This window comes from Grampus griseus (assembly GCF_964374135.1).
Source record: "Grampus griseus genome assembly, chromosome: 2".
Lineage (NCBI taxonomy): Eukaryota > Metazoa > Chordata > Mammalia > Artiodactyla > Delphinidae > Grampus > Grampus griseus.
Genome location: NC_139018.1, coordinates 48,005,325 through 48,032,259, shown reverse-complemented (window position 1 = coordinate 48,032,259; position 26,935 = coordinate 48,005,325). Strand labels below are relative to the sequence as shown.

General features: G+C 36.2%; 1 protein-coding gene across 1 annotated transcript in view; it reads right to left on the bottom strand.

Moving 5' to 3' along the window:
• TXNDC16 (thioredoxin domain containing 16) overlaps positions 1-26,935 on the bottom strand; it is a 103,654-nt gene that overhangs the window by 22,091 nt on the left and 54,628 nt on the right. The window contains exons 11-14 of the mRNA XM_082648867.1: positions 22,844-22,987; positions 21,906-21,965; positions 11,906-12,074; positions 11,425-11,561 (exon numbers count right to left, since the gene is read on the bottom strand). Coding sequence (XP_082504993.1) covers positions 11,425-11,561; positions 11,906-12,074; positions 21,906-21,965; positions 22,844-22,987 — 510 coding nt within the window. The remainder of the gene's footprint in view (positions 1-11,424; positions 11,562-11,905; positions 12,075-21,905; positions 21,966-22,843; positions 22,988-26,935) is intronic.

Here is a 26,935-nt window from a genome sequence, read left to right as displayed (position 1 = left end):
CAAGATCTTTTTTGACACACCTCCTAGAGAAATGGAAATAAAAACAAAAATAAACAAATGGGACCTAATGAAAATTAAAAGCTTTTGCACAGCAAAGGAAACCATAAACAAGATGAAAAGAAAACCCTCAGAATGGGAGAAAACATTTGCAAATGAAGCAACTGACAGAGGATTCATCTCCAAAATTTACAAGCAGCTCATGCAGCTCAATATTAAAAAAAACAAACAACCCAATCCAAAAATGGGCAGAAGACCTAAATAGACATTTCTCCAAAGAAAATATACAGATTGCCAACAAACATATGAAAGAATGCTCAACATCATTAATCATTAGAGAAATGCAAATCAAAACTACAATGAGATATCATCTCACACCAGTCAGAATGGCCATCATCAAAAAATCTAGAAACAATAAGTGCTGGAGAGGGTGTGGAGAAAAGGCAACCCTCTTGCACTGTTGGTGGGAATGTAAATTGATACAGCCTCTATGGAGAACAGTATGAGGGTTCCTTAAAAAACTAAAAATAGAACTACCATTCGACCCAGCAATCCCACATCTGGGTTTATACCCTGAGAAAACCATAAATCAAAAAGAGTCATGTACCACAATTTTCATTGCAGCTCTATTTACAATAGCCAGGACATGGGAGCAACCTAAGTGTCCATCAACAGATGGCACATACATACAATGGAATATTACTCAGCCATAAAAAGAAACGAAATTGAGTTATTTGTAGTGAGGTGGATGGACCTAGAGTCTCTCATGCAGAGTGAAGTAAGTCAGAAAGAGAAAAACAAATACCATATGCTAACACATATATATGGAATCTAAAAAAAAAAAAAAAGTGGTCACGAAGAACCTAGGGGCATGATGGGAATAAAGATGCAGACCTACTAGAGAATGGACTTGAGGACATGGGGAGGGGGAAGGGTAAGCCAGGACCAAGTGAGCAAGGGGCATGGACATATATACACTACCAAATATACAACAGATAGCTGGTGGGAAGCAGCCGCATAGCACAGGGAGATCAGCTCGGTGCTTTGTGACCACCCAGAGGGGTGGGATAGGAAGGGTCGGAGGGAGGGAGACACAAAAGGGAAGAGACATGGGGATATATGTATATGTACAGCTGATTCACTTTGTTATACAGCAGAAACTAACACACCATTGTAAAGCAATTATACTCCAATAAAGATGTTAAAAATAAATAAATATATTAATTTAGCAATACTGCTTTTTTCTACTGTCACATTTTATTACACAGTTATATTTATACACATACACATACATCTATATTTTAGCTCTGTCAGCACAAGAGTTGAGAGGCAAGAACACCGCCATTACTAAAATATTCCTAACCCCTAGATCTTGGTTTCTAAATTCAGTGTCCCATTAAAAGGAAACTGGACTCCTTGGAGAACTGGCTGATTCTAGGAATGGGGCTGGGAACATCTTGTGACAAAAGGACGTTTTCAGAAAATAATGGAGACATGTCAAAAGGTCATAGGTACCCAGGACGGAAAAAAAAAAAAAAAAGGACATGATAGAGTGAAAGGCTCCCACTGACCAAATCTATCTAGGGTAACCTGAGCAATCTAATGATAGTAACTGATTATAATCCACTGAATAAAATAACAACTCAGCCATCCATACTGATAAACAAACAAATGAGTAGTATGCCAACTAATAAAGGTAGAAGGAATAATGGAGTTAGAAATTTCCCACTTGGCAACTATCATAGTAATACCTGTTGCAGGCAGTGAATTTTAAAACTGCTGTGCAAAAGTAAAATGAGGAACAGGACATTTACAGAGTTTTAAACTATATCCCTACAAGATATTTATTAATTAAAAAGCAAAAAGTAGTAACTTTCTAGTAGAGGGGCCTGAAAGATAACACCAGTGGATAAAAGAGACATTTCACCCCTCATGGAACTCACATTAGTCTTCAAACCATTAGAATCTATATGAACAACAAATTAATATCTGATACAAAATAAGTGATCAGCAAATGTTAATAGTTAGCATTTATGAATAAAATCTAAATGTACATAAAAATGTTAATGGATTATAAGAGCCTTTTACTGTTATATGTTTTCTCATTCTATATGTTGAAAATTATGTTGAAAATAATGTTTTATATGAAAATTGAAAATAATGATTTTCAAAATAGTGTTGAAAATCCAGCAACTATCATATGAATGTCTGCAAAAACCAAAAACAAAAAGGAAGAGGAACTAATACCTGACTTAAAAGGCTTAGAAACAATCAATCCAGTAAAATAATTTAAAAGCATCATATCCAGATTACATCATTCTGGCACACCAGACCACCTTTATATACTTTAACATTATGCTTTTGAGAGATAACTACATGTAAATTTTATCATCATTTGTACAGCAATATGATCAAGTACACTGTTCCTTATGTTGGTCTCTAAATAAAATATACACGTATATATACATACGTGAAAAATTCCTCTAAGCATGTACAATCAGAGAAATAGTTTCTCTATGGGTGACTCAGCACCCTAACTTCTAGTTTGCCATTTATTGTATAATGATTATAAATGGGCAAAATTTTTATCTTTCTGTTTCTATTTGCTACCAGATTGCTCAGGGTTAAATTTTAGGATCAACTGCAGTGTTTCTAGGTATTCTACATAATTATCCCCTACTTTTATTGCTTAACTCTTATCCTTGTTTTAATGATTTTATTGTATTTGTGCTTTTTATTTTCTGAAGACTAATTCTTTTTGGAAGGAGGCCCAGTGTAAATAATAAACAAGAACTTCAGGACACCAGGCACTTGAGGTAGGTAGAAAACAAAGTCAACTGTGGGTGCAAAAACATGAGAAAGGGAAAGACGGAGTAAAACAGAGTCATTTACTTCATGATTTTTCATAGAGAGAATACAAATTTAAAAGTTATGCCCTCTGGATTTTGCCTTCTAAGATCGTAAGCCACATTGCACACATTAACATTCCTTTTATTTCTTTCTAGTGAGTTCTTTTGGCTTTTATTTTTAAAAATTCTGAAGACAAAGTAGAAGGGGAAAATTACTAGACAGCAATTTGTAGAAAGCAAAATTTAATAAGTACCTAATAGTATCTACTAAATAAAATTATAATGCTAGACTTTGGGGGATCTTCTTCCCATACAAATATCCTTAAGATATTTCATTCAGAATTTGAAATTCATCTTAAATAAAAGAAAAATAAGAAGGAGGGAAGTTTGCTACATAAATGGAAAGAGTTAGCATGAGATTGCCAACTAAAAATTGTTACTTGCCATCTGCCTCTGCAAGGATGAGGTCACTAGCCACTGCAGTCACCAACCTTCAATACACCCTGAAGGGAGTTCAGGGTGAGATCAGTAATGAAGCACTCTGTGCTCTGGGAAAAACTGGCAGAACAGGCCTTCAGATAGCCAGCTATTTTCAGGAGATTTTATGGGCCCAGTTTCTTGCATCTTCTCATATCTAGAAAAGCAGCACTAAAAGCATTAACAGAGACATCTGCTCCTCGTGACTAGCAACAACCTTCTTGTGACTAGCAGCAATCTTCTGCCAAAATATGTGCTTGACTGCATGTATCCCCTTCACCACAGTTACGTATATACTGACTACCCCCTACCTCTTTGGAGCAGTTCCTCAGAGCTATCTGAGATGCTGTCTCCCAGGCGATAGTCCTCATTTTGCCTCAAATAAAGCTTAACTCACAACTCTCATGTTATGCACTTTTTTTCAGTCGACATGATGAGGAAAACACTAAGGGTTTTGCTACCCAGGTTTTGGAGAGGCCATCCATCTCCAAAGCCAAGATAATAACATTCTAAGTAATACCACTGGTCAGAAAAAATGCCCTGTGTACTCTTTCTTTAAAACTTACTGAAAGACACAGTCCTATGAAGGACAGAAAAAAAATAAAGAAAGAAAGAATAGGAGTTTAAGAATAGAGAAATTGTAATATTAAAAGAACACTATAGCCAATGATACTATGTAAAAAAAAAAAAGTAAAACTAATTGCTGTAAGTGCTGTATCAAAGCTGAAAGCAAAAACATTAATTTGAAATTAAATATAAGATGCATTCATTTCCTTAGTTCAGTCTCCAAAGGCAATGGAAATGAAAGCAAAAATAAACAAATGGGACCTAATCAAACTTACAAGCTTCTATACATCAAAGGAAACCATAAACAAAACAAAAAAGACAACCTACAGACTGGGAGAAAATATTTGCAAATGATGTGACCAACAAGGGCTTAATTTCAAAAATATACAAACAGCGCACACAACTCAATAACAAAAAAAGCAAAAAACCCAATCAAAAAATGGGCAGAAGACCTAAATAGACACTTCTCCAAAGAAGACATACAGATGGCCAATAGAGACATGAAAAGATGCTCATCATTGCTAATTATTAGAGAAATGCAAATCAAAACTACAGTGAGGTACCACCTCACACCAGTCAGAATGGTCATCATTAAAAAGTCTAAAAATAATAAATGTTGGAGAGGATGTTGAGAAAAGGGAACCCTCTTAGACTGTTGGTGGGAATGTAAATTGGTACAGCCATTATGGAAAACAGTATGGAGGTTGCTCTAGAGTTGCAGTATGATCCAGCAATCCTATTCCCGGGCATATACCCAGACATAACTATAATTCGAAAAGATACAAGCACCCCTATGTTCATAGCAGCACTATTCACAATAGCCAAGACATGGAAACAACCTAAATGTCCTATGAAGGATGAATGGAGGAAGAAGGAGTGAGATAGATAGATAGATACACACACACACACACACACACACACACACACACACACACACACACACACAATGGAATACTACTCAGCCATAAAAAAGAATGAAAAATGCATTTGTAGCAACATGGATGGACCTAGAGATTATCATACTAAACAAAGTCAGTCAGAAGGCGAAAGACAAATGCCATGATATCACTTATATGTGGAATCTAAAATACAACAAAAATGAACATATCTACAAAACAGAAACAGACTCACAGACATGGAGAACAGACTTGTGGTTGCCAAGTGGGGGAGGAGTGTGTGGGAGGGAAGGATTGGGAGTTTGGGATTAACAGGAACAAACTATTATATATAGGATGGATAAACAATAAGGTCCTAGTGTATAGCACAGGGAACTATATTCAATATCCTGTGATAAACCATAACGGAAAAGAATATGAAAAAGAATATATATGTATTACTGAGTCACTTTGCTGTACAGCTGAAATTAACACATTGTAAATCAACTATACTTCAATAAAATAATTTTTAACATCTTTATTGGAATATAATTGCTTTACAATGTTGTGTTGGTCTCTGCTGTATAACAAAGTGAATCAGCTATATGCATATGTATATCCCCATATTGCTTCACTCTTGCATCTCCCTCCCACCCTCCTTATCCCACCCTTCTAGGTGGTCACAAATCACTGAGCTGATCTCCCTGTGCAATGCAGCTGCTTCCCACTAGCTATCTATTTTACATTGGTAGTGTATGTAGTCAACGCTACGCTCTTAACTTTGTCCCAGTTTATACTTCCCCTCCCCATGTCTTCAAGACCATTCTCTACAGCTGTGTCCTTATTCCTGTCCTGCCCCTAGGTTCATCAGAACCATTTTTTTTCTTAGATTCCATATATATGTGTTAGCATACAGTATTCGCTTCTCTCTTTCTGACTTACTTCACTCTGTATGACAGACTCTGGGACCATCCACCTCACTACAAATAACTCAATTTCATTTCTTTTTATGGCTGAGTAATATTCCATTGTATATATGTGTCCCATCTTCTTTATCCATTCATCTGTCAATAGACACTTAGGTTGCTTCCACGTCCTGGCTATTGTAAATAGTGCTGCAATGAACACTGTGGTACATGACTCTATTTGAATTATGGTTTTCTTGGTATACGCCAAGTAGTGGGATTGCTGGGTCATATGGCAGTTCTATTTTTAGTTTTTTAAGGACCCTCCATACTGTTCTCCATAGTGGCTGCATCAATTTACATTCCCACCAACACTTCAAGAGGGTTCCCTTTTCTCCACACCCTCTCCAGCATTTATTGTTTCTAGATTTTTTGATGTTGGCCATTCTGACAGGTGTGAGATGATATCTCATTGTAGTTTTGATTTGCATTTCTCTAATGATTAATGATGTTGAGCATCCTTTCACCTGTTCATTGGCAATCTGTATATCTTCTTTGGAGAAATGTCTATTTAGGTCCACTGCCCATTTTTGGATTGGGTTGTTTGTTTTTTTGAAATTGAGCTGCATGAGTTGCATGTATATTTTGGAGATTAATCCTGTGTCAGTTGCTTCATTTGCAAATATTTTCTCCCATTATAAGGGCTGTCTTTTCATCCTTTTTGTTTCCTTTGCTGTGCAGAAGCTTTTAAGTTTCATTAGGTGCCATTTGTTTATGTTTGTTTTTATTTCCATTTCTCTAGGAGGTGGGTCAAAAAGGATCTTGCTGTGATTTATGTCATAGAGTGTTCTGCCTATGTTTTCCTCTAAGAGTTTTACAGTGTCTGGCCTTACATTTAGGTTTTTAATCCATTTTGAGTTTATTTTTGTGTATGGTGTTAGGGAGTGTTCTAATGTCATTTTTTACAGGTAGCTGTCCAGTTTTCCCAGCACTACTTATCGAAGAGGCTGTCTTTTCTCCATTGTACACTCTTGCCTCCTTTATGAAAGATAAGATGACCATATGTGCATTGGTTTATCTCAGGGCTTTCTATCCTGTTCCATTGATCTACATTTCTGTTTTTGTGCCAGTACCATACTGTCTTGATTACTGTAGCTTTGTAGTATCGTTTGAAGTCAGGGAGCCTGATTCCTCCAGATCCGTTTTTATTTTTCAAGATTGTTTTGGGAGAGACCTTCAAGATGGCAGAGGAGTAAGACATGGAGATCACCTTCCTCCCCACAAATACATCACAAATACATCTACATGTGGAACAACTCCTACAGAACATATACTGAATGCTGGTAGAAGACCTCAGACTTCCCAAAAGGCAAGAAACTCCCCATGTACCTGGGCAGGGCAAAAGAAAAAAGAAAACACAGAGACAAAAAAATAGGGACAGGACCTGCACCTCTGGGAGGGAGCTGTGAAGGAGGAAAAGTTTCCACACACTAGGAAGCCCCTTCACAGGCAGAGACGAGTGGTGGGCTGGGGGAACTTCAGGGCCATGGAGGAGAGCACAGCAATATGGGTGCAGAGGGCAAAGCGGAGAGACTTCCACACAGAGGATCGGGCCTACCAGCACTCACCAGCCTGAAAGGCTTGTCTTCTCATCCGCCAAGGTGGGTGGGGGCTAGGAGCAGAGGCTCAGGCTTCAGAGTTCAGATCCCAGTAGGAGGACTGGGGTTGGCTTCGTGAACACAGCCTGAAGGGGGCTAGTGCACCACAGCTAGCCCGAAGGGAGTCTGGGGAAAAGTCTAAGAGGCAAGAGACCATTGTTCCAACAGAGACCCCCTGGCTCCACGTAATATCAATTGGCAACAGCTCTCCCAGAGATCTCCATCTCAATGCTAACACCCAGCTCCACTCAACGACCAGCAAGCTGTAGTGCTGGACACCCTATGCCAAACAACTAGCAAGACAGGAACACAATCACACCCATTAGCAGACAGGCTGCCTAAAATCATAATAAAGTCACAGACACCCCAAAACACACCACTGGACGTGGTCCTGCCCACCAGAAAGACAAGATCCAGCCTCATCCACCAAAACACATGCACTAGTCCCCTCCACCAGGAAGCCTACACAACCCACTGAACCAACCTTAGTCACTAGGGGTAGACACCAAAAACAACGGGATCTACAAATCTGCAGCCTGCGAAAAGGAGGCCCCAAACACAGTAAGTTAAACAAAATGAGAAGACAGAGAAACACACAGCAGATGAAGGAGCAAGGTAAAAACCCACCAGGGCAAACAAATGAAGAGGAAACAGGCAGTCTACCTGAAAAAGAATGCAGAATAATGATAGTAAAGGTGATCCAAAGTCTTGGAAATAGAATGGAAAAAATACAAGAAACATTTAACAAGGACCGAGAAGAACTAAAGAGAAAACAATGAAGAACAACACAATAAATGAAATTAAAAATTCTCTAGAAGGAACCAACAGCAGAATAACTGAGGGAGAAGAACAAATAAGTGACCTCAAAGATAAAATAGTGGAAATAATTACTGCAGAGCACGATAAAGAATGAAAAGAATCGACAGTCTCAGAGACCTCTGGGACAATTTTAAATGCACCAACATTCGAATTATAGGGGTGCCAGAAGAAGAAGAGAAAAAGAAAGGGACTGAGAAAATATTTGAAGACATTATACTTGAAAACTTCCATAATATGGGAAAGGAAATAGTTAGTCAAGCCCAGGAAGTGCAGAGAGTCCCATACAAGATAAATTCAAGGAGAAACACACCAAGACACATATCAATCAAATCATCAAAAACTAAATACAAAGAAAAAATATTAAAATCAGCAAGGGAAAAACAACAACTAACATACAAGGGAATCCCCATAAGGTTAATAGCTGATCCTTCAGTAGAAACTCTGCAAGCCAGAAGGGAATGGCAGGACAAATTCAAAGTGATGAAAGGGAAAAACTTACAACCACGATTACTCTACCCAGAAAGGATCTCATTCAGATTCGACAGAGAAATTAAAAACTTTACAGACGAGCAAAAGCTAAGAGAATTCAGCACCACCAAACCAGCTTTACAACAAATGCTAAAGGAACTTCTTTAGGCAGGAAACACAAGAGAAGGAAAACACCTACAATAACAAACCCAAAACAATGAAGAAAACGGGAATAGGAACATACATATCAATAATTACCTTAAGTTTAAATGGATTGAATGCTCCAACCAAAAGACATAGACGGGCTGAATGTATACAAAAACAAGACCCGTATATATGCTGTCTACAAGAGACCCACTTCAGACCTAGGGACACATACAGACTGAAAGTGAGGGGATGGAAAAAGATATTCCATGCAAATGGATACCAAAGGAAAGCTGGAGTAGCAATTCTCATATCAGAAAAAATAGACTTTAAAATAAAGACTATTAGAAGAGACAAAGAAGGACACTACATAATGATCAAGGGATTTATCCAAGAAGAAGATATAACAATTGTAAATATTTATGCACCCAACATAGGGGCACCTCAATACATAAGGCAAATGCTAACAGCCATAAAAGGGGAAAGCGACAGTAACACAATCATACTAGGGGACTTTAACACCCCACTTTCACCCATGGACAGATCATCCAAAATGAAAATAAGTAAGGAAACACAAGCTTTAAGTGATACATTAAACAAGATGGACTTAATTGATATTTATAGGACATTCCATCCAAAAACAACAGAATACACTGTCTTCTCAAGGGCTCATGGAACATTCTCCAGGATAGATCATATCTTGCGTCGCAAATCAAGCCTTGGTAAATTTAAGAAAACTGAAATCATATCAGGTATCTTTTCCAACCACAACGCTATGAGACTAGATATCAATTACAGGAAAAAATCTGTAAAAAATACAAACCCATGGAGGCTAAACAATACACTAAATAACCAAGAGATTACTGAAGAAATCAAAGAGGAAATAAAAAAATACCTAGAAACAAATGCCAGTGAAAAAACGATGACCCAAAACCTATGGGATGCAGCAAAATCAGTTCTATAAGAGGGAAGTATAAAGCAATACAGTCATACCTCAATAAACAACTCAAATAAACAACCTAAACTTATACCTAAAGCAATCAGAGAAAGAAGAACAAAAAAACCTCAAAGTTAGCAGAAGGAAAGGAATAATAAAGATCAGATCAGAAATAAACAAATAAATGAAGGAAACAATAGCAAAGATCAATAAAAGTAAAAGCTAGTTCTTTGAGAAGATAAACAAAATTGATAACCATTAGCCAGACGCATGAAGAAAAAAAGGGAGAAGACTCAAATCAATAGAATTAGAAGTGAAAATAGAGAAGTAACAACTGACACTGCAGAAATACAAAGGATCATGAGAGATGACTACAAGCAACTATATGTCAATAAAATGGACAATCTGGAAGAAATGGACACATTCTTAGAAAAAGCACAACCTTCCAAGACCAAACCAGTAAGAAATAGAAAATATAAACAGACCAATCACAAGCACTGAAACTGAGACTGTGATTAAAAATTTTCCAACAAACAAAAGCCCAGGATCAGATGGCTTCACAGGCGAATTCTATCAAACATTTAGAGAACAGCTACACCTATCCTTCTCAAACTCTTCCAAAATATAGCAGAGGGAGGAACACTCCCAAACTCATTCTATGAGGCCACCATCACCACCAAATCAGAAAAAGACGTCAAAAAGAAAGAAAACTACAGGCCAATACCACTGATGAACATAGATGAAAAAATCTTCAACAAAGTACTAGCAAACAGAATCCAACAGCACATTAAAAGGATCATACACCATGATCAAGTGCGGTTAATCCCAGGAATGCAAGGATTCTTCAATATACGCATATCAATTAATGTGATACACCATATGAACAAATTGAAGAATAAAAACCATATGATCATCTCAATAGATGCAGAAAAAGCTTTCGAGAAAATTCAACATCTATTTATGATAAAAACCCTCCAGAAAGTAGGCATAGAGGGAACTTACCTCAACATAATAAAGGCTATATATGACAAACCCACAGCCAACATCGTTCTCAATGGTGAAAAACTGAAACCATTTCCTCTAAGATCAGGAACAAGACAAGGTTGTCCACTCTCACCACTATAATTCAACATTGTTTTGGAAGTTTTAGCCACAGCAATCAGAGAAGAAAAAGAAATAAAAGGAATCCAAATCGGAAAAGAAGTAAAGCTGTCACTGTTTGCAGATGACATGATACTATACATAGAGAATCCTAAAATCTACACAAAGACTCATAAATAAAAATATTCTTTACATATAGCAAAAAGAAAAAAGGGAAACAAAAATATTATTTGTTGGCAAATAGTTAAATAAATTATGGTGTATTCATCCAATCAAATATTATACAGCTATGATTTTTTGAAGAATATTAATCACATGAAAAAAGGCACCCACTTAATGTTAAATAAAAACAGCAGATACTAACCTAAATACATAGTACTAGCCCAATTACACTAAAATGTACATAGATATGCAATATATCAGTACACAGAAAAACAGTGAAGGAATTACATTAAAGTTCAACAACTCTAAATACAGATTTTTATTTTTTTCTTCCAACTTTTCTGTATTTTTAAAATTCTCTAATTGAATTCTCTATAATTTAGAAAGATATTCTTTCAAAAAAAAAACCTAGTAAATGAGTCTTTAGCTCTATATTACATAATTTAAATGTTCAATTCCACCTACCTGTTGTCATAGTTGGACTAAACAGCCCCAGTACTGACACGCTAGAATAGGAGATCAGGTCTTTATGTAATTTCCCACTTAAATATTCTTCTGCTTCTTGGACAGACGTAATATTCACTGGGCATGAAATCCTGTTGCTGGATGAATATTTAACTATATTCAAAATTCATTTTTAAAGATACCTTTCAGCTTGTAAAAAAATAGTAAAATATACTGAACGTAGCATATTCCACAGGACAAGCATCTGACAAAGTAAAGACAATTAAATACTATCCTAAACAAAAAATCAGCCTCATTAAACAAAACTTCTATCTCCCTAAAGGTGATGGAATGTAGTAGATAGGCTCTGCTCATTAGTGTTTCCCCTGTGATCTCAATTCATACCTTCTTAACCTATCCAAAGTGTGTCAAAAAAGTATGGGAATTAGAAGTTTTATAGACCTAACATTTTAAAAATCTTAGGGTGAAGCTGAATACTTACAGCTTGATAAATTTTAGGAGATCTTCAGTTCCTAGCATACCAGCGTAAGATACTGGGTTCTCGCCTTCCCTGTACATCTTTACAACAGGAAATTCAGTAACATTTTGCTTGGCACATACATGAGACCAATCTGCACAGTTTACTCTAGTAAGCAGCATAGTAGAGGTGCCTAAATAAAAGGAAAATGCACATTTTACAAATGTTAATGTAGAAAACTCATTTGTTGAGAATTGTCAATATTTTTTATATCCCATTCTTTTATTTAATGCTTATTGGAGTATAATGGCTTCACACTACAGTGTCAGTTTCTGTTGCACAACAAAGCCAATCAGCCATATGCATACACATGTCCCCATATCTCCTCCCTCGCACCCCTCTAGGTCATCGCAAAGCACCGAGCTGATCTCCCTGTGCTATGTTGCTGCTTCCCACCAGCCAACTATTTTATATCCGGTAGTGTATATATGTCGATGTTACTCTCACTTTGCCCCAGCTTCGCCCTCCCACTCCATGTCCACAAGTCCATTTTCTATGTCTACCTCTTTATTCCTGCCCTGCAACTAGGTTCATCAGTACCATTTTGGGGTGGGGGGAGAGGGGGATTCCATATATATGCGTTAGCATAGGTATTTGTTTTTCTCCTTCTTACTTCACTCTGTATGACAGACTCTAGGTCCATCCACCTCACTACAAATAACTCAATTTTGTTCCTTTTTATGGCCAAGTAATATTCCATTGTATATATGTGTCCCATCTTCTTTATCCATTCATCTGTCGATGGACGCTTAGGTTGCTTCCATGGCCTGGCTATTGTAAATAGAGCTGCAATGAACACTGTGGTACATGACTCTTTTTGAATTATGGTTTTCTCAGGGTATATGCCCAGTAGTGGGATTGCTGGGTCGTATGGTAGTTCCATGTTTAGTTTTTTAAGGAACCTCCATACTGTTTTCCATAGTGGTTGTATTAATTTACATTCCCACCAACAATGCAGAAGGGTTCCCTTTTCACCATGCCCTTTCCAGCATTTATTGTTTCTAGATTTTTTGATAATAACCATTCTGACCAGCATGAGGTGATACCTCTTTGTAGTTCTGATTTGCATTTCACTACTAATTAGTGATGTTGAGCATCTTTTCATGTGCCTCTTGGCCATCTGTATGCCTTCCTTGGTGAAATGCCAATTTAGGTCTTCTGCCCATTTTTTAACTGGATTTTTTTTTTGATATTGAGCTCCATGAGCTGTTTGTATATTTTGGAGATGATCCTTTGTCTGTTGTTTCATTTGCAAATATTTTCTCCCATTCTGAGGGTGGTCTTTTTTGTCTTGTTTATGGTTTCCTTGGCTGTGCAAAAGCTTTTAAATTTAATTAAGTCCTATTTGTTTATTTTTTTTTAATTTCTGTTACTCTAGGAGGTGGGAGAAAAAAGATCTTATGTCAAAGAGTGTTTTTCCTCTAAGAGTTTTATAGTGTCTGGTCTTACATTTGAGTCTTTAATCCATTTGGAGTTTATTTTTGTGTATGGTGTTAAGTAGTGTTCTAATTTCATTCTTTCACGTGTAGCTGTCCAGTTTTCCCAGCACTTATTGAAGAGTTTGTCTTTTCTCCATTGTATGTTCTTGCCTCCTTTGTCGTAAATTAAGTGCCCGTATGTGCCTGGGTTTATCTCTGGGCATTCTATCCTGTATCATTGATCTATATTTCTGTTTTTGTGCCAGCACCATACTGTCTTCATTACTGTAGCTTTGTGGTATAGTCTGAAGTCAGGGAGCCTGATTCCTCCAACTCCATTTTTGTTTCTCAAGATTGCTTTGGCTATTCGGGATCTTTTGTGTTTCCATATGAATTGCAACATTTTTTGTTCTAATTCTGTGAAGGATCCCATTGGTAGTTTGATAGGGATTGCATTGAATTTGTAGATCGCTTTGAGGAGTATAGTCATTTTCACAATATTGAATCTTCTAATCTAAGAACATGGTATATTTCTCCATCTGTTTATGTCATCTTTGATTTCTTTCAGCATTGTTTTATACTTTCTGAGTACAAGTCTTTTGCCTCCTTAGGCAGGTCTACTCCTAGGTATTTTATTCTTTTTGTTGCAGTGGTAAATGGGAGTGTTTCCTTAATTTCTCTGATTTTTCGTTGTTGGTGTATAGGAATGCCAGAGATTCCTGTGCATTAATTTTGTATCCTGCAACCTTACCAAGTTCATTGATTAGTTCTAGTAGTTTTCTGGTGGCATCTTTAGGATCTTCTATGAATAGTATCATGTCATTGGCAAACAGTGACAGTTTTACTTCTTCTTTTCCAATTTGTATTCCTTTTATTTCTTTTTCTTCTCTGATTGCTGTGGCAAGGACTTCCAAAACTATGTTGACTAATAGTGGCAAGTGGACATCCTTGTCTTTTTCCTGATCTTAGTGGAAATGCTTTCAGTTTTTTACCATTGAGTATGATGCTTGCTGTGGGTTTGTCATATATGGCCTTTATTATGTTGAGGTAGGTTCCCTCTATGCCCATTTTCTGGAGAGTTTTATCATAAATCGATGTTGAATTTTGTCAAAAGCTTCTCCTGCATCTATTGAGATAATCATATGGTTTTTATTCCTGAATTTGTTAACGTGGTGTATCACACTGATTGATTTGCATATATTGAAGAATCCTTGCATCCCTGGGATAAATCCCACTTGATCATGGTGTACGATCCTTTTAATGTGCTGTTGGATTCTGTTTGCTAGTATTTTGTTCAGGATTTTTGCATCTATGTTCATCAGTGATATTGGTCTGTAATTTCCCTTTTTTTGTGATATCTTTTTCTGGCTTTGGTATCAGAGTGATGTGCTTTGTAGAATGAATTTGGGAGTGTTTCTTCCTCTGCAAATTTTTGGAAGAGTTTGAAAAGGATCAGTGTTAGCTCTTCTCTAAATGTTTGATAGAATTCGCCTGTGAAGCCATCTGGTCCTGGACTTCTGTTGGAAGATTTTTAATTCTGGTTTCAATTTCATTACTTGTGATAGGTCTGTTTATACTTTTAATTCTTCCTTGTTCCATCTTGGAAAGTTCTGTCCATTTGTCCAAGAATGTGTCCATTTCTTTGTCGTTGTCCATTTTATTGGCGTATAGTTGTTTTTAGTAGTTTCTTATAATCCTTTGTATTTCTGAAATGTCAGTTGTGATTTTTCCTTTTACATTTCTAATTTTATTGATTTGAGTCCTCTTCATTTTTTTCTTGATGAGTCTGGCTAAGGGTTTATCAATTTTGTTATCTTCTCAAAGAACAACCTTTTAGTTTTATTGATCTTTGCTATTGTTGTCTTTGTTTCTATTTCATTTGTTTCTGCTCTGATCTTTATGATTTCTTTCCTTCTACTGACTTTGGGTTTTCTTTGTTCTTCTTTCTCTAGTTGTTTTAAGTGTAGGGTTAGATTGTTTATTTGACAATTTTCTTGTGTCTTGAGGTGAGACTGTATTGCTATAAACTTCCCTCTTAGAACTGCTTTTACTGCATCTCATAGGTTTGGGGTCATTGTGATTTCATCAACATTTGTTTCTATGTATTTTTTTTATTTCTTCTTTGATTTCTTCAGTGATTTCTTGGTTATTTAGTAGTGCACTGTTTAGCCTCCATGTATTTGTGTTTTTTACAGGTTTTTTTCCTGTAATTGATTTCCAATCTCATAGTGTTGTGGTCAGAAAAGTTGCATAATACAATTTCAATTTTCTTAAATTTTCCAAGGCTTGATTTGTGACCCAAGATGTGATCTATCCTGGAGAACGTTCCATGTGCACTTGAGAAGAAAGTGTATTCTGACACTTTTGGGTGAAATGTTCTATAAGTATCAATTAGATCTATCTGGTCTATTGTGTCATTTAAAGTTTGTGTTTCATTATTTATTTTCTGTCTGGATGATCTATCCATTGGTGTAAGTAGGGTGTTAAAATCCCCTACTATTATTGTGTTACTGTCAATTTCTCCTTTCATGGTTGTTAGCATTTTCCTTATGTATTGAGGTGCTCCTATGTTGGGTACATAAATATTTATAATTGTTATATCTTCTTCTTGGATTGATCCTTTGATCATTATGTAGTGTCCCTCCTTATCTCTTATAACAGTCTTCATTTTAAAGTCTACTATATCTGATATGAGTATTGCTACTCCAGCTTTCTTTTGATTTCCATTTGCATGGAATATCTTTTTCCATCCCTTCACTTTCAGTCTGTATGTGTCTCTAGGTCTGAAGTGGGTCTCCTGTAGACAGCATATATATGGGTCTTGTTTTTGTATCCATTCAACCAGTCTGTGTCGTTTGGTTGGGGCAGTTAATCCATTTACATTCAAGGCTACTATCGAAATGTATGTTCCTATTACCATTTTCTTAATTGTTTCGGGTTTGTTTTCATGGGTCTTTTTCTTCTCTTGTGTTTCCCACTTAGAGAAGTTTCTTTAGCATTTATTGTAAAGCTGGCTTGGTGGTATTGAATTCTCTTAGCTTTTGCTTATCTGAAAAGCTTTTGACTTCTCCATCAAATCTGAATGAGATCCTTGCTAGGTAGAGTAATCTTGGTTGTAGGTTTTTCTCTTTCATCACTTTAAGTATATCCTGCCATTCCCTTCTGGCCTGCAGAGTTTCCGCTGAAAAATCAGCTGATAACCTTATGGGGATTCCTTTGTATGTTATTTTTTGTTTTTCCCTTGATGCTACTTTTTCCTTTGAATTTAATTTTTGTTGGTTTAATATATGTATTGGTGTGTTTTTCCTAGAGTTTATCCTGTATGGGACTCTCTGTGCTTCCTGGACTTGATTGACTATTTCCTTTCCCATGTTAGGGAAGTTTTCAACTATAATCTCTTCAAATATTTTCTCAGACCCTTTCTTTTTCTCTTCTTCTTCTGGGACCCCAGTAATTCGAATGTTGGTGCATCTCGTGTTGTCCCAGAGGTCTCTGAGATTGTCTTCAATTCTTTTCATTTTCTTTTTTCTGCTCCTCAGCAGTTATTTCCACCATGTTGTCTTCCAGCTCACTTATTCGTTCTTCTGTCTCCGTTATTCTGTTATTGATTCCTTCTAGTGTATTTTTCATTTCCGTTATTGTGTTGTTCATCTCTGTTGTTTGTTCTTTACTTCTTCTAGATCTTTGTTGAACATTTCCTGTATTTTCTCAACCTATGCCTCCATTCTATTTCCGAGATTCTGGATCATCTTTATTATCATTACTATAAATTGGTGCTGAGATGGGGACCTCCTTGAGACCTCACTCTGATGAATATTCCCTGGGATCTGAGGTTCTCTGTTAGTCCAGTGGTTTTGACTTGGAGTTCCCACTGCAGGAGCTTCGGCCAGACCCCAGGCTTGTGAACCAGGATCCTGCAAGTTGCCAGTTCATTTTGGGGTTCCTCCCATCTCCTTGGGGATCAGAGTCCCCCATCAGCAGCCAGCAGGCGCCCTAGTTGTGGGAAGACGCTATCTCTGCATCTTCCCACCTCACCATCTTGACCCCGCCTCTATATCCCATTCTTATTACAACTTCTCAGCAGCATGAAACACTCCAGCTGAAACACTCTCTTCCCTTGATTTTCTGCACCACCTTCCTCTATTGGCTCCCATCCCCACCCCTGACTCTCTAGCTGCTCCTTTTTGGTCCCTCTTGCAGGCTCTTCTGTCAGTGGAGTCAGGAGTTCCCCCAAGGCTCAGTTTAAGCTGCTTTCTCTTCTTCTTCTACCCTCTCTTCTAGACAATCTCAATAATCATCGACAACCTAATGAATCCTAAATTTATAGCTTTGGCCCAGGCTCATCCTTTAAAGTTCCAGACCAATGTATTCTTACTGCCTTCTCTAGTTCCCTTTGAACAGAAACATCCTCAAACTCAAGATGTCTAAAACAAATATGGTTTCTTTCCTCTGAATAGTGGTGAATGTTGCCATCTTTGTATAACTCAGAAAACAAAGTATCATCTCTTGCACTTCCCCATTCCTAAACTCCACAGGTCTAATCACATCAATCAGCATGCCCTTCAATTTTACCACCTGAATTTTAAATACCTCTTATATCTGTCCCTCTCTCTTCACTGCCACCATTTATCATTTCTCCTAATTTATCTCCCTGAATTCGATATGCCTCTACACTGAAGCTAGAGATATCTTTTCAAAACTCAAATCTACTTTGCTACCAGCCCACACCCACCAGTTTCTGCAGTCAGGTCTTTTCACCCCTTCAGATCTCTGCACATGTGACCACTTCAAGGAAGCCTCCTCTGACACCCTGATCTGCATCAGATTCCTATGCTCTTAGAGGACCAAGCTCTTTTCCCTATCTCATCATGTAATTATGTACTCATCTGTGTTGTTGTACAATTAGAGCTCCCTGAGAGTAAGGACTGTGTCTGTTTTCCTTGCCACTGGTTTTCCAGCACCTAGAGTGGTCCTTGAACATGAAACACCTTAAATATGTGTGTGAATAAACTAACACATGGAATTCATTTAGGGCTTCACATACCCATCCTGTCTAAATATTATAATTTCTTATTTATTTATTTAAAATATTATAATTTCTTCTCAGCCCAAGAAAACACATCATAGTGGAATCCCAAAGAGAAATTTCTACTTGTTCTATACTAATACAGTTGAACCTGAATAACACAGGTTTCAACTGTGCAGGTCCACTTATATGCGGATTTTTTTCAATAGTAAATATTACAGTACTACACATTCCAAGGTTGGATGAATCCATGGATATGGAACCTCAGATATGGCGCAACCATGTATACAGCGGGCCAAATCTGTTATTCTTGGATTTTCTACTGCATGGAGGGTCAACATCCCTAATCCTTGTGTTGTTTAAGTCAACTGTATATGCAAGGCCCTCCAAAATGTGTAACTAATTAGGTGAAGAGATATCAAAAAACAAATGACAAAGCACCACACAACTCAGCTAATGAAAGGAAAGAATAAATTCTAATAAAAGGAAACTTTAATATAATATTAGATCAAAGAAGGAATCTTTGTGTATCAATATAGGTTATATCCTACTTTAAGATGTTATCTACCCATATGACTAAACTTGTGAAACGCAGTATTTTAATATTTTATTGCCAAAAGTTTTAATACTGAAAATTCTTTCTTACATTTTAAATGATCCTAGATTATATCTCATAGATGCAATAACTTACTACCTTAGATTTAGTGTTAGCAATCTGTTTGATAATATAGGCAGGGTCTAGTCTGTCTTATTCACCACTATAAACCTGCTGCCTAGTACAATGTCTGTTACATATTATGTGCCCAATAAAAATTTGTGAAATGTGCCCTGATATTTCTTCATGAACAAATTTTCAATGTTTACACTAAAGTATATTAATACCTGAATATTATATGTGCATATAAACAAAAATAAATCCTTATTCCTTGTAAAGTTGGATCTACTCTATAAAGTTCTCTTATCCTTTATTTTAATCATTTAGTCAATAAATATCTAGTGGTGCTTGTACTGGTGCTTGTTCAGACAATATCATATTATGTACTGCCACCCAAGGATGGAACATGGTGTTATTACAAATGTAGTTCCTTCCCTTCAATAAGCATCCTCAATGGGTCTACTGCTAAAAATGTTATTATTCCTTTGTCCAAGTTGAAAACTTTGATGTTATCTTTAAAACTGGAAAAAGAATATTGATACATATCATTAAAAGTTATAAGGCTACTTATACTAAAGTTATCACATTTTAATTTTCTTTCCTGTAAAATGGTTTCAATACTTAATCATGTTTCAAATGGAAATAGTCTAATATTCTAAGATGACTGTAGTATTACATTCCACATACTTTATCAATGCAGCAATTCCAAATAGGGGTCTTAATTTAAAAGAAAAACAAAGCAAAACAGACTCTCTTAGCTACAGATACTATGTAATTATAAAAACTTGACATTTGCTGCCACCTTGTGACTGACTATAAAATATTCTCCATCCTCTTGTACTAAGAGATAAAAAGTGGCTTTTTCCCAAATCAACATGAGAGATTACAGGACTAAAGGACCAAAGTATTACAATATTTTCCCAATTTACAAAATTACAGTATAGGCTTCACCACAGACACAAAACACTATTGTTACATATAGTATGCATTTCTATATTAAGCCTCACGAACTTCCAAAACAATCCATTTATCTGATATCTAATTACTAACAGGATTGTTATTCATAAAGAACATACTAATCAAAAAAGGAATCAAGCCCTTGGGTTGGTTATCTGCTTTTTTATTCTACAAACACACACAACTAAGAGTCCTTGCATTGAGGGGTCATATCTTTATTTGGTCATTAACAGAGAAGAAAGTAAGAGAATCTTTTTCCATTTTCATTTGGTATCTAACCAAATGGGCTGGGGAGGGGGGAATAATTCTATTATTCAGGGACATTATCCAATTACTATTTCATTGTGGTTTATATTTTCCCCCTTTTTCTTTCTTCTAATTATTTACCAATAAGGCTGGAAAACCTAAGAGAAGAAACTTAAATCTGTCTATAAATTGCCACCATAAAGGAGAATCTAAAAGAGAATGACAAGATTGCTTTAAAAAAAAAAAAGTTAAGGGGCTTCCCTGGTGGTGCAGTGGTTGAGAGTCCGCCTGCCAATGCAGGGGACATGGGTTCGTGCCCCGTTTCGAGAGGATCCCACATGCCACGGAGCAGCTGGGCCCGTGAGCCATGGCCGCTGAGCCTGCGCGTCCGGAGTCTGTGCTCCGCAACGGGAGAGGCCACAACAGGGAGAGGCCCATGTACCGCAAAAAAAAAAAAAAAAAAAAAAAGTTAGGGATCACAGTACCTATAGACTTAATCATCTCTTCACTTGGGGAATGAAATAATCAAAAGTTGGATCAAATGTGGTTGGGAAATGAATGGAAGAGAAATGGTTCAAAAATGATTTTTTATACCTCTGATGTTTTTATACCTCTGATGTTTTCATTATAGAACATGTTGCATTTAGGATTGACTTTCTGGAATCAATTTCTTGAGTTCACAAAAGTCCCCAATATATAAGTTGTATACCAGTACACATTTTCCACTAAATAAAACAAAATTTATGAAACTCTACTACATTTGCTTAATCATTTACTCAACAATTATTAAACACCAGATATTCTGTAATGTAATGCAATGCACCAAGTCCAGTGAGCCGAGTATAAGACACACTCTCCACCCATAAGGAACTTACTAAAAAATGAAAGAGCCTATAAGGTAGTGCCTCAAAACTAAATGGTGGATGCATTCCTGGAGTAGCCAAGAAAAAGCCTATTTAGCCATAATAGCTTTTATTAACAAGAAAAACAGAGTAGAGGAAATCATATTAAAGATACAAAGCATGATATATTCTGTCTTATTCAAGTGATTACAAAACATTATACTTAACCTAAGCCAACACTATCTGTCTCTTACTAATGCTAAGAGGCCTCCCTACGCCTCCTTTTTTCTTTGCTGGGATGGTGACATAGACATTTTGAGTTCATTCCTTGGATTCTTATTTGTCTACCACTGAATCAGGTTTCATAGAATAGTTAAAATAAAAAGATCCTGGCTATTAAAAAATATCCTAACTGTATAGCTTCAAGAACACTGGTATCTTAGTTCCTTCATTAGGATGTGGTCTTATCTATCAAAATTTTATTTAGTAGTATTTAGTATATATAGTATTTAGTATATATTTAATAGTATTTAACAGTAACTGGCACAGAGTAGGCACTCAATAAATGTTTGCTGAATGACTGAATTCAGCCAAAAAGATTACTGGATTAACTATGTAGCTACAAGACAGTTTTATGAAGACAATCAAAGTGAATGCTTCTGAGAGTTCTGAAACTCATGGTTCATTAACTTATTAACCTTGGAGACACAAACATAATAACCTGAAATTTTACATGGGTTTCTACATCTTTAGCATGACACAGTTATACAAATAGCTATGGCTCAAAATCAGGAAAGTAAGCATGCATACCACAGTATACCTTTCAACTTAATTGCCACATCGATGTAGGACTGCAGAAATGCCATGGATACTGCCTGCCCTACGTTAAAATAAAAAATTAAACAGATATTACAATGTACATATCTTTAAAGCAGTGGTCCCCAACCTTTTTGGCACCAGGGACTGGTTTCGTGGAAGACAATTTTTCCACGGACTGGAGGGTGAGGGGATGGTTTCAGGATGATTCAAGCACATTACATTTATTGTGCATTTTATTTCCCTTATTATTACATTGTAATATATAATGAAATAATTATACGACTCACCACAATGCTGACAGGAGGCAGAGCTCAGGCAGTAATGCGAGCAATGGGGAGCGGCTATAAATACAGATGAAGTTTTGCTGGCTTGCCTGCTGCTCACCTCCTGCTGTGTGGCCCGGTTCCTAACAGGCCACAGACCAGTACGCGTCCATGGCCCGGGGGTTGGGGACCCCTGCTCTAAAGCATCCATACTTATATATAACAAACATATAGATTTATGGGGTTTCCCCAAATTGTTATTTATTAGTAAGAAATATCCTAGTATGCAGTAGTCAATATTGTTCAAACATTTAAGAGGGTTTCTACGTTCATACTGCAAGGAGTATACTTGAACAGCTATTGTTTGAAGATAAAAGCAATATAGTGCCTATAAATCTATAATAACTGTTAATCAGTCATTAGCTTGAATAACAATAATTTTTCTAAATTAGTAAGCTTAACATCTAGTTTAATCATGAACCTTCAATTTGTAAGTCAGATATATATAATCAGTTTTACAACCCCAGAATCCGCTAGAAGTAAATATTTCAAAGTGTGGAACATATGAAAATTATGTCACTTTAAAATGTGCAATAACAGAATGCAAAAATAAAGTCTGCCTATTTAAATGCCCTAATATGCAATATAGTAGTCACCTCTAAAGGCTCATACTCACAACCAGCATAGAAAAGCACTATGCTGTCAGAAGCTGTTACTGTCGCATTAAATGTCTCTTCTGTTAGTTCCACTGCGAGTTCCAAAGGTAACTGTCTCTTCCTGTCTCTGTAAACAGTTTCTGCCACTTCATCATCTTGAATATCTAAAATGTTTGAAGAGGAATTAATATAAATATAAATGTATAATTAAAAAAATTTAAGCTCTTCTCCCAGGCAAGCATGTGAAAATTTGGTATTTTATAAAAACTTTTGAATTCATACAATCTTAATATTTAAAATGCATGATATTTAGAAAACTTTCCAGTTGTCTGGCTTCCTATCTTAAATGACTCTCAGATGCTTCCTGACCCAGAAATTGTCAAGTTTTAGTCAATTCCAAAAGGCGTTAAACTTGTCAAGAAATAATATAAATATTGCTCTTTTATTTCTAATCAACATATTAATTTATAAGCCAAAAAAGTCCTACCATACATATTTGACAGTGTTTCTTTAGCTTCTACTACATGCCAAGCACTGTGACAGACACTAAGGAAAGTGGTAAACAAAACAGACATAGTCCTTGACCACTTAGAGCCTCTATCTATGGAAAAGTCAGTCAATAAACTGGTCACTAAATAAATATATAACTATAAATGTGATCAGTTTAAGAGGAAAGGTAAAATACATAGTGAGAGATTTTAACAAGGAGATTTAGATTGGGAGATCCAAAGTCCACCAGATAGAGAATCAATAAAAGGATGTTTTAGGCAAAGGGAAAACACATGCAAAGCTCTGAGAAATAAGAGCTAAGCATATTCTAGGTACTGAGGGAAGGCAAATTTGACTAAAACAAGATGGCCTGAAGAAATAACATGAGAAAACTCTAGGCTAGACAGTAGCTGGATTATAAGAGGCCATATAAGCCAAGAATTTTGAATTTTATTCTAAGTGTATTGAGTTAAGGGTGGATTCTGAATATGTAAAAAACTTTCATTAACCACAATATATAGAAATATTGAATCACTATGGTGTTCAACTAAAACTAACATGTTACATGTCAATTAAATCTTAAAAAAAGAAACTTTTCATTAAGATAGACAGATAGACCCATCCACCCACCCATTCATCCATCCATCAAAGTATGTGGTAAAAAAATAAAAAACACATTATGAATTCACAAATATCCTATTGGAATTTATATAGATTGTATGATAACACTGGAGGGACATCTAACTTGATAAGAGAGACAAGCTTCCTAGAAGAGTTGACACAAGATGAACATTAAAAGAAAAATAAAACTTAGGCAGGCAGTAGAGGCATATGGAGTAAAAGGGACAGCATGTACAAAGCAACAGTGGCATGAAAAATCATGAGGAAGTTGAAATCTGAACACTGACTCTCTGATATTAAGAATTATTGTTAACTTTGTAAATGTAGTAATAGCATTAATTATGTTAATTTTAAAAGGAGAATCCTTATATTTCTGAAATACACAGGGAAATATTTATGGATGAATTTGTATGTTTGGAATTTGCTGCAAAATAATAAAGGGAGGGCAGTGATTGGAATAGGATTAGCCATAAACTGATGGTGGCTGGGCGAGGCCAGGTAATGGGTACCTGGAGATTTGTTCTATTATGCTGTCTACTTTATGGTAAGTTTATAATTCTCTGTAACAAGATATTAAAAAGAAAGGAAGGGAGGAAGTGAGAAAGGCAATGCATTCAGAAAACTAAATTATTATTTTCCATATGATTGCTAATACTATAAAATAAAATACTAGGTCTGGATTTCAGTACCATATTGGCAATTTTTAGCTGTGTAACTCTAGTCAATTATATAACTCTGTGTCTCAATATTCAAACCTGTGACACATAAGAGTTCGACTATTAATTTTAAGGTACTTTTAAATACCACATTCTATGGCACTAAAAGTTATGCCCTCAATACCAAAATTGATAAAGGCCAATTTACTGTATTTTTTTCTTATTATTCATGTATTTTCATTTTCCTGCCAGTCCATTCTTATTTCCCAATCCATCCTTTCTTCTCTTCTCTTGTCCAAACACCTCCTTCTTGCTTCCCCATTCTCTTAATAAGCCACCCTCATTTATAAATTTATAATTTATAAATTTATTTATTCCTCAGCTCAAACTTTCACCAATTCATATATATATATATATATATATATATATATATAGTATGTATATATATATATATACACACACACTCTCTTTAGCCACACATGTTTGTTATTTTTTTTCATACTCTCCTTTTGGAGACCTCAGTCCATTTAATTCTGATTCATCTTGTGCCCATTTCCTTTGAAGGGCATTTTTCTTTATATTCCGCTCTTACATGGTAACAAACTCTTTCCAAACCCTCATCCATGTCTCATATAAATGGGAATGAAATGAAAATGAGAAGGAAACTGTGTATATGGGCACGACATCAAACTATATTATGGGTCAGTATGGATTACAAACATAGGAAGTTAAGACCAAAAAAAAAAACCCAAAAAAACAAAACAAAGCAAAAAATTCCACTACAAAGCAAAAAAAGAAAGCTGTTTAAGAAACATGAGAACTGGGCTGAGGAGAGAAGATAGGGGAGAGTTAGAAAAAAAGAGAAGGCAGCACCAGAGGGCAAACTAAAGCCAGAGAATCAGGAAGTAAAACAGGGGACATGGCAACAATGAAATTTTGAAACAGGCAACTACCACTGAGGACAGGAATCTTATTAAATTGACAGATAATTCCTCTGACTCTGAAGAATATATGAACCATGATAGGAATAAAGCAGGGAGCAAGAGAGCAGAACACAGATCTGCCTATACAATGACGATGCTACGGAGAAGAACTCTGGCTTAAATCACGAGCAATTCTAACCTCTGTATATCAGAAAAAAACTAGAGCAGTGCTCAAACCAAGAAGCTGGTCACCAGTAACAGTTAAAGCTCAGAGCCCTTATTAAATGTATAATATAGATGTTGATCCTAATAATAAAGGGACCTCATGAAAACAATATGTAAATTACTTCCATCTTGGGACTCATGATAATAGGACTATATAAAAAGTATTTACGGGACTTCCCTGGTGGCGCAGTGTTTAAGAATCCACCTGCCAGTGCAGGGGACACGGGTTCGAGCCCTGGTCTGGGAAGATCCCACGTGCCGCAGAGCAACTAAGCCCGTGTGCCACAACTACTGAGCCTGCGAGCCACAACTACTGAGCCTGCACACCTAGAACCCATGGTCCACAACAAGAGAAGCCACCACAATGAGAAACCCGCGCACTGCAACGAAGAGTAGCTCCCGCTCGCTGCAACTAGAGAAAGCCCACGCACAGCAACAAAGACCCAACACAGCCAAAAATAAATAAATTAATTAATTATTTAAAAAGTGTTTACTAAATGGGACTCATGATAATAGTACTATATAAAAATTCAAGTATTTGCTAAATGGGATACAAGAATGCACAAGACATAATCCCTGCCTTAGAAATTTTATAGACCAATAGAGAGAAAAGTAAATAAGCAATTTCAGAATAGGACTGATGTTATAAAAGAAGTACTAGGAATGATAATGATCGTAAGTAAGATTTCAAGTCAGAATGCTCCACATGCCATTTGTGTGACATTGGGCAGATCACTTAACTGAGCTAAAACACAGATTTTTTCCTCTACAAAACGAAGGTGACCTCAGCTAACTCAGAGGACAGCTATCAAAGTAAATAATGAGTGGGAAATAGCCTTGAAAACTATAGAATACTTCAAAAATGTAAGCAATAAAAAGAAAAACAGAAATAACATATTAAAAAGAATTATTAAAATGTTATCAAAATTTACTCCCTATACTGCTAACAATTGGATTCATTTACAACTACAAATACAACTATATTTATCAGAATTTCATATCCTAATAGGAATAATAAAAATAAAATATCATACTGTGGCTCCTGGGTCCTTTTTAAACATGGAGTAGACCAGTAGGGCTGAAAGAACTGATGTGGAGGATAAAGACACACTTGTGGAAAGCTAGAAGCCTGACATGTAACAATGAAAGGTATCGCACTAAACAAAATAGAGCATCCTTATATCTTTACACCTCATCA